This window comes from Tupaia chinensis, unplaced genomic scaffold, assembly GCF_000334495.1.
Source record: "Tupaia chinensis unplaced genomic scaffold, TupChi_1.0 Scaffold000100_1, whole genome shotgun sequence".
Classification (NCBI taxonomy): domain Eukaryota; kingdom Metazoa; phylum Chordata; class Mammalia; order Scandentia; family Tupaiidae; genus Tupaia; species Tupaia belangeri.
Window position 1 is genome coordinate 3,319,456 of NW_006159564.1, and position 9,357 is coordinate 3,328,812.

At 38.4% G+C, this 9,357-nt stretch overlaps 1 protein-coding gene across 1 annotated transcript in view; it reads left to right on the forward strand.

The window, feature by feature from the left end:
- Positions 1-9,357, forward strand: part of ZPLD1 (zona pellucida like domain containing 1) — a 55,246-nt gene that overhangs the window by 44,033 nt on the left and 1,856 nt on the right. The window contains exon 9 of the mRNA XM_006143586.1: positions 922-1,030. Coding sequence (XP_006143648.1) covers positions 922-1,030 — 109 coding nt within the window. The remainder of the gene's footprint in view (positions 1-921; positions 1,031-9,357) is intronic.

Here is a 9,357-nt window from a genome sequence, read left to right on the forward strand (position 1 = left end):
GCAGGAATGGTTGGGGAAATTGGTGTGGGGAGGTGAATGCCAGCTGAGTTCGAAGGCAGATGAACCCTAATGGGGCAAAAATTAGGAGTGCGAGACTCTCCATGCCAAAGGATGGCCCAAAACACAGTGTGTAAAGCAGGGAATCAGGAAACTTCTAGCCCTCTAGTAAGACTGTGGGGAAGGGTAGAGCATGATGGGATTGCCTGGGATAGGTGCTGGGCTGGTGCTAGGTTACACTGGGGGCAAGATGGCCTAGAAATTCCTTGGATTAAAAGTCACAAACTATGAAAAGCGCAGATATGAATTGCATACAGCCAACATTAAAATACACTACCATTTGGTAGTAAGTAAAAAGAAAAAAAAAAGGAAAACAAAATTCTCTTTTGACGGGCCCCCTAGAGTCACATCAATATTAACTTGAGAAGAAGGCAGGTAAATTTTAAAATTTGAAATAACTTTAATATGTTTATATTTATGCTTGTCATGCATTAATGGGAAGCTTCTTCTTCAGACCATTGACCTCGTTGGTCCTAACTACCTATGTCAGATGGAGGTAAATGGACAGTCCAGATTACTTTGGGTCTGTGCTGACCAGTTTACCAGGGCAAGATTTATTAAAGGCTTGAGAGAAATAACTCTGGAAAAGTTTGATAAACACAGCTCTTTTTCAGGAGAGCCATTGAGCTATGTAAATTAATGAGGCAGTGCACAATTACTGCGGGAGAAAATAAGAAATGTGGCCCAAGCCAGGAGAAGAAACACTGCAGCAGTTATATGCAACGTAATTAAATAAATGCACAGAAGGAAATGAATAAAATTAAACATGTGGTATCTCTTCCAAAAGAATCTGCTTTCCAAATGGCCATAAAGAAACAATTTTGTGCCGGTGTGGAATTTCATTTGTTTTCATTAACACCTCAGATTTGCAGCCACAGAGAAAAAAGAGACGCCGGGATGAGAACAACTTGGAGCCCTCAGAGCACGTCTGGAAACGCGGTCCTCTCTGCTGGTCCCATCATTACGCGGAGCGGTAGGAGTGCCCTTTTAAATGTCGGAATAGTTGGTTCCAGAATGGCTCCTTAACCTGGCTTCCAAGGAGAACTCACAACAGTTCCTAAGCAGCACTAATTAACTGTGAGACAAGATAAACAGCAAAGCCACTTTAATTTCACAGTAGCTTCCTGTTTGGTCGATTTTCATACAAAGGGCTATTTTGTCCTTAACCATATTTGCCTTTTCACACACATACACCATGATGGACATGTTCAGGGATCCCTATGGATCACTCTCCTCCCCTGCCTTGCTCTGTGCACAGGAGGACTGAAGACCCAGAACTCGTGCTGGCTCCCTCCCCATCTATTGCAGTTCCCAGTAGGGCTTGTCCAGTAGGTGGTGCTATCGTTGAGCTAGAGGGTACAGAAGTGTGAAGCCCACACCTCTCTGTCTACAATTCTGGAACGCTACTCTCTCTGGGTTCTGGAAAACCTCCCCTTAACCTATAGCCCAGGTGTCTTGACTTTCTCTTGTGAATTCATTACATCTTTGTGAGTAGCCATAGTCCTCTAGTTGTATCATTTGTTTCATTTCAGAAACCGGTATATTACATATCTCCACCAGTATTCACTCATGTTGGTGCACATGGGCACTGATGTTAGAATAAACATACACACACACACTCCTAAACATAACACATATATTCTCATGTATATAAATTTCTGTATACACACATGCACACCCTCTTAATAGAAATATAGGTTTGAATTAGTGCAAACCCCAGAAATATACAGCATCAGCTGGGTAAAAGGCAGTGTAAACAACGTGAAACTGAAGTTCTAGGTCTAACTTTTGTTCTAACAAGCTATGAAAAACTGGTTCTAGATCTACCTTTTCTTCTCATTACTCATATGGTTTGGGGTTTCTATTTCTTTGGGCAGATATTACTTCATTTGTAAAATGAGGCTTTACAAAAGTGTTTCAGACTCTTGCTAGGAATATGGGCCCCCCATGGTCAACAACAGATCCAGATTTCATAAGCAGCTTGGAAAAATGTATGGATGTAGAAATGGAGGATGGAGAAATGGAGACAAGATTGCAGCATGGCCACACTCCCCTGGGGGTTGGGAGAAGAGCTTTCTCTCTCTCCCTTTTCTTCTTTCCCCTCTTTGTTTCTCTGTCTCTAGCTAACACACTTGTCCCCAGCAATCAAAAAATAAGGCTCCTTTTAAATGTACAATTCTAAATTTGTCTCAAAAAAAAAAAAAAGAAAAAAGAGAGAGGGAGAGAATAATTCTGATTTAGATTATATGCTAGCATGAGGGAACTTCAGAAAGTTTGTGGAAAACAAGGAATTAAATATGAGGGTTTTTTTTTTTTGGTGTGAAAAAAGTCTTGAAACCCATACATAGATTTTTCATAATATACTTTTCATGTGAAAACTTCAAAGACCCCACTTGTTATGTTTCTTTTTTCTTATATGTGCAGTAAGGCTGTTAAAACGAGATTTTTCTTTACTTTTTTTCCCACTGTGCTGATCCCATAGTGAAACGGAAGTTTTGCCTGAAGCTGTAAGATAATAATTAAGCAAAAGGTGGTTTTTGCCTAAAAAATCCAATTTCTTCAATTATTCACTTGTTTGTTTGTGTAGACATAGCATTATTTATAAACCAACTAATAGGTATTTAAATAATGCAGAAACTTATTAAACATCAAACTTAGTCCACAGTCCTTGTGGGTTTGTTATGTGTTTTGAATGATTTGAAAAGGACTGTTTTGTGGTTTATGAAAGGCCCAGTTCTTATCCCTATCTGTCAGAAATAGTTCACAGACATATCAGATAGAAATTCAACTTTTGTTACTGATTATTAGGAATGCTTCTGGGTAGCACAATAGAAAATATTTTTCTTTCTATAGAGCATATCTCCAGTTTGTTTGCTATGAGAGAAGAACTTTGAAAACAGCATCTTCTCTGTCCTTCTTGGGTAGACATCTTTTACTTCTTTTTTTTTTTTTCTTAAGAGAGATTTTTGCTATAGGGTACATGCACTTGGTGGAGAGACGGAGAGAAAGGGAGAAATCACCCCCCCAGGGGAATGGCCACACTGCAATCCCTTCTTCTCCACTCTCCTCTCAGAATCTTGGGCATGGATGCACACATGCCCAGTGCGTTTCAAGCCACTGGGTGTGGGAGTTTAGCCACAGTCGACCATATGGGAGTCCAACACCTTAACCATCAAGCCACCTGATGGCCTTAATATCTTTTATTTGCTAATAACCTCTTTGCTTCCTTCTTACCTGGGCCAAACCAAATTTAAATATTAAATTTAAATAATTCGTAGTGTAATAATTTTAAGTAATTTTAAATAATTTGTTAATGTAATATCATTTTTACAAAGACATAAAAAGTTGCTAAGAACTCAAATGAAGTTTACAGAGTAGAATTTTCTACTTCTAGGAGAGCTAACCAGCTCTCCATATTTGTTCATTTGATCCATTCACCCAGTCACCCAAAATGTCTCTGTTAAAAGTTCAAGGAGCCAGCACAAAGGTGTGATGTCATGCCTAGATTTCTGCCTTTCTGCTTTGTTGCCTGTTTCTACTGTAAGGATGTCATTTATTTCCCCAATGCTCCAAGATTGTCTCTGAGTCACTTTAGGTCTCTTCACCAACAAAGCCTTGAAAGGATCAAATTCAGACCTCTGCACCCCCCTTGAGTCCTCTCTCATTCTCTTTGATTTTTTTTTTTAAGAGGTTTTCGCTATAGGGCGCGCGCACTCGCCAGACAGACAGAGAGAGACAGAGAGATAGAAAGCGAGAAATCACCCCCCAGGGGGGTATGGCCACGCCACAATCGCTTCTCCTCCATTCTCCTCTCAGGATCTTGGGCACGCACGCACACACGCCCAGCGTGAGTTTAAGCTACATAATCTGGGACTTGAACCACAGTTGACTACGTGGGAATCCAGCAACATAGCCATTACGCTAACTGCTGGTCCCTCTCTTTGAATTTTTTAAAAAATAATTTTGATAAACTATTATGGGGTGGTTGACACTTTTAGTAATGATAACTTCACTGCTTATGTGGTTATCAGTAGCAATCTGGACAGTAAGAAGGAGGTTTCTACTTTTTATAGAAACATTTTTTATATCAATTAAGTATGATTTTTAAAAAAGAAAAAGAAAACCTTAAATGTTAACATTGTAAATACTTTATCATCTATATGAAATATATATATTATGGGGTGGTTGACACTTTTAGTAATGATAACTTCACTGCTTATGTGGTTATCAGTAGCAATCTGGACAGTAAGAAGGAGGTTTCTACTTTTTATAGAAACATTTTTTATATCAATTAAGTATGATTTTTAAAAAAGAAAAAGAAAACCTTAAATGTTAACATTGTAAATACTTTATCATCTATATGAAATATATATATACACCCATATATATATACATATATTATTTTTTTTTTTTTTCTTTTTAGAGATAGAGATTTTTCTATAGGGCATGTGCACTTGCCAGAGATACAGGGACAGATAGAGAGAAAGAAAGTAAGAAATCAGTCCCCGGGGAGGTTGGCCACACCCCAGTCTCTTCTCCTTTATTCCCCTCTTGGAATTTTGGGCATGCACACACATGCACAGGTGTGAGGTTTAAGCTGTTGGGTCTGAGACCCTGGTTGGCTACATGGGAGTCGGTGATGTAACCATTACACCATCTGTTGGTCCCACAAAACATATTTTAAAAAATTCCATATGAACAGAGAATGCTGAAATCAAGCCATATCCACCTTCAGGCAAATTTTATGTAAATTTAATATCCAACTTAATAACATGGTCTACCTATTTTCTTTAGTTTCCCTTTATTTATTTATTTATTTATTTATTTATTTGGAGAGGTTTTTTTTTTGCTATAGGGTGCGTGCGCTTGCCAGACAGACAGAGAGAGACATAGAGACAGAAAGCGAGAAATCACCCCCAAGGGGGGATGGTCACGCTGCAATCCCTTCTCCTCCATTCTCCTCTCGGGATCTTGGGCACACATGCACATGCGCCCGGCGTGAGTTTTCAGCCACCGGGTCAGGGACGCGAACCGCGGTCGACTATGTGGGAGTCCAGCGACATAGCCATTACGCTAACTGCTGGTTTACGCTAACTGCTGGTTCCCAGTTTCCCTTTATGTTTACCTTGAGTCAGCTAGAATTTATCTTTCCAGGCCCGGTGGCTGATTTTATATGAACAAGTCCAATTTCAGGCTTGGTTTGTTCTCCTCAAAGCTTCCTGATATTCGGAAGTTTTTTTTCTCCTTCCTCAGTGAACCCCTCTCTCCCCCTGGACATCTGGTTTAGGTCACGTTTAATAACTTGTTAAACCTCAGAACTCCTGTTTTGTTTTGCTTTTAATGAAATCAAATCTATTCTGGTTACTTTTACCCAATGTTGTTAATTCTTTTGTTAGTTGATTCAAGAAAATTCTCTAAATGTGAAATCCTCAATATTTCTGAAGTATGCTTATTTTAAGCTTCCAAATGCTAAACTTGCTTAAATGGGAAAATGTTTATCATAGAGTACAATTGGGGAAATTTAAAGGCACTAACATCAGCAAACACTAATACCTAATGGTTTTGTTTACATTAATTCCCATAGAATAGTCTAAACCAAACTTTTTTTTTTTTTTTTTTTTTTGCTGTAGGGTATGTGCGCTCACCAGAGATAGAAAGAGAGAAAAAGACAGAGACTGAGACAGAGTGAAATGAGGAAGTAGTCCCCAAGAAGAGTGGCCATGCAGTGGTTCCTTCTCCTCCATACTTCTCTTGGGATTTTTGGACACACACACACACCCACACACACAAACAAATACATCCTTGTCATACCTTTTAAGCCACCAAGTCTGAGACTCAAAGCACCAAGTCGGCCATGTGGGATCCAGTTGCCTTAACCAGCATGCTCTAGCTGACCCTAAACAAAACTTCCGTTAAACTAGTATCTTTGAAGTTTATGGGCAGTTAATAGTCCAGTTGAGTATACTTACGTAACTCCTACATGGAGCTGGCACTCTGCTGCTAACTGTGGATGCTGCAGAGAACTGGCCACAGATTTTGCCTCCAGGGATGTTAAGAGTTCAGAGGCAGAGACAGATTATTAATGAACATAGCACGGTGAAGAGTAAAAAGTTTGGAGGCTTTAACTTGAAATATATCATCCATTTTACTGCATGGTAATTAAAGATTAGCAAAAATAATTTGGTAGTGCTAAAGGAAAAAATTCATTCTGCATGTATCTTTACATGGATGTTCATTTCCCCCCCATGTCTAGTCACTTATATCAGAGAAAAGCAGAAAATGACAATTTATCTGTCATTTCTGGCTTGCAAAAAGTGTTCTGTTGCTGCTATTACCTTTCTCCTATGGATCTTCAGATAGCTATGTATTTTTTGAAGGGCCCACCAAGGTTGCTATCTCAATTTGTTCTGTGAATTCCAGAAGACTGAAAGCACATATTAACACCAAACAAGTATGAGGAAAACACATAAGCCTATGTGACAAAAGCCTCCTGGAAAATGGCTACATCCCCTTTCTGGGGATAATTTCATTGCAATGATTCAAAAATTAGAAGATACCAGAAACAGCAAACAGAAAAAGAAAATTTTCTCTACTTTTACCCACTATCAAATACAGTTCCAAACAGTATTCAAGTAACACATGCTTTGATTTTAGCCATCTGCCAAAGATAGGACTCTTTCTTTCAGACCTAGCAGATAGTTCACCCATTTTTGAGATTCAAGTTCCTTGATTTATACTATGGGAAGTAAAAACTCTAAATAATCAAGTAGATATTCTGTATTCCTATTGAGGAAAACAGGACTCTAATTAACAATTAAGAAAATTTCATTTTACAACATATTAGGTTAGTCTTTTAAGGATAAAGAGTACCAAAAATCTCAAAGCCAACAACATTTATAAAGTTTCTTGACCAGATAGTTTAAGGGAATTTTAAAACACAAATGTAAATAAACTACCATCTCTTTAGGTTCCAAATTTGAAAGGATTTTGGCTAAGGCCATGTACCAAAGGTTCAGTACTCTAAGACAAGACTATAGTCTGCGATAGATAGGTCTCTTTCTTTCTTTCTTTCTTTCTTTCTTTCTTTCTTTCTTTCTTTCTTTCTTTCTTTCTTTCTTTCTTTCTTTCTTTCTTTCTTTCTCTCTTTCTTTCTCTCTTTCTTTCTCTCTTTCTTTCTCTCTTTCTTTCTCTCTTTCTTTCTCTCTTTCTTTCTTTCTTTTTCAGAGTTCTGGTACCTCCAGCCAGTATGACTCATTTGACAACGGGGGTAATTTTGTTCTCATACAGGAAGATTTTGTCCACAGCCAAGTCCCAGTGGGTGACACATTGTTTCTACGGAAGTACTGGTAATGGAGCAGATAGCATATTCTGACTTCTGTTAACCTTTTGATGCAGAATATTAGGGAGGTGGCTATCAAGTTTTAGCACTTCTACCTTACTTAAGACAACAGTAAGGCTTTCTATTCTTTAATAGAAATATTACTTAAAGCAACAAAATAGGTTCCTACATACAGAATAACAAAAGGAAATTTTAGTACATTACATATTCTCCTTCCATGTTCCATAGAGATGGCTTCTCATCGGAAAAGGGCACGTGGATATTTTGGGTGAATTGATCACAGCCTATTTATCCCAAATATTTCAGTGGGAAGTGTCTTTTGATCGTAATGTCTGGAAGTTAGGATTTTCCTCAGAGTGTTCTACAGTAAAATTGTGTTATTTTTCTTTTTTGTGCTACGACAACGTACTGAGCCACTCTGAATAACCCTACAAATGAGTGCTATATTAATCTTAGGCATGGTGCTTCAGGATTGGACTTCAGAGCCATCATTTCTGCTAAGATTCCTGTGTCTAGAAAGCAATGACATCAGTTATTTTATTGGTATTTCACCAGGTTTTCCCATTAAGTGTTTTAAATACTAATCCTGAAGTTTCATTACTTGAGATATTCATCTCCACAATTAAAAATATTTTTCATACTCAGCCCATTTATATAATGTTTTAGAAAAGAGACTCTGAAACTAGGCTTTAGTTTAAGCATGTTTACTTCGTCATACAAGCTGTGCCAGAAGGAAGTTTCTTCATCTGTAAAGTGGGGTAGCAATAATACCTAACCCACATAGCTATCATGAGGAGTAACGTGGTAACAAATGAAACTGCACTTTATAAACCCTATGGCATCACACACACTTACTGTGCTAGTATTTATACTCCAGAAACAAACAGTCGACTGCACACATTTTCTGGTTCGAGTATCAGGCACTCATAGGCACATCCACATCCACATAATAAAGCACAAATATGCGATCTACTAGGTGTGTATGCTCAAGGGTTAATAGTGATATGATTACACACTGGAGAACAAAAAATAGGAAACCAAGAGGATGTGTTTATCGCATCTATTATGTTTGCCAGGGAAAAGTGAAAATCCGCAGTTCAATCTTGTACTTAACAGATGCAAATAAAACTACAACTCAAGCTCAGGGGTCATGTTTTTCTTTCATTTAGTTATTAAGTGTGAATTTATTTTCTTGGAACTTAACATGATGCTTCTGCAGATTACGTTAGGCAAATTGGCAACACTTAAAATAGAGTGGCACTAAATAAGGACTATTTCTCTATAACAGAATAACAAATGGTGGGTTATAGGGCCATAAAAAATGTAATAACTGTTAACAATTACTGCCCTCACTAACCTGACTAGAGAGATAATGATGGAACAAAGTTGGTAGGAAAAAAATACAGCAGAGTATGCATATTTTTTTTCTTTTCTTTTCTTTTCTTTCTTTCTTTCTTTTTTCTTTTCTTTTCTTTTTTTTTTTGAGAGTGATTTTTGCTATAGGATGCATGCAGTAGCTTCAGAGACAGAGAGAGAGAAAATGAGAAATCACCACCTCCCGGGGGAATGGCCACGCTGCAGTCCCCTCCTCTCCATTCTCTTCTTGGGACTCTGGGCATGTACTCACACGTGCCTGGTGTGACTTTTAAGCCTCCGGGTCCCAGACTTGAACTGTTGTCGACTACATGGGAGTCCAGCGACATAACCTTTATGCCATCTGCTAGTGGCAGAATGTGAGTTTGGGGAACAGATTGATGATGAAATCCAGGACCCATGGAATAGAGCATGGGAATGCAGAATGTCATAGGATGGCTTCCATTCTTGCCTTTGCTGTGGAGCATGTGGGTGGAGGTGAGGGGAGATGTGGGGGAGAATATAGGTTTGAAGTAATTATAGAGTCAGAATAAACAAAGGTTAGTATTTTGAGAGACAACATCACTTCTCTTTTCTTGCTCTTTCCC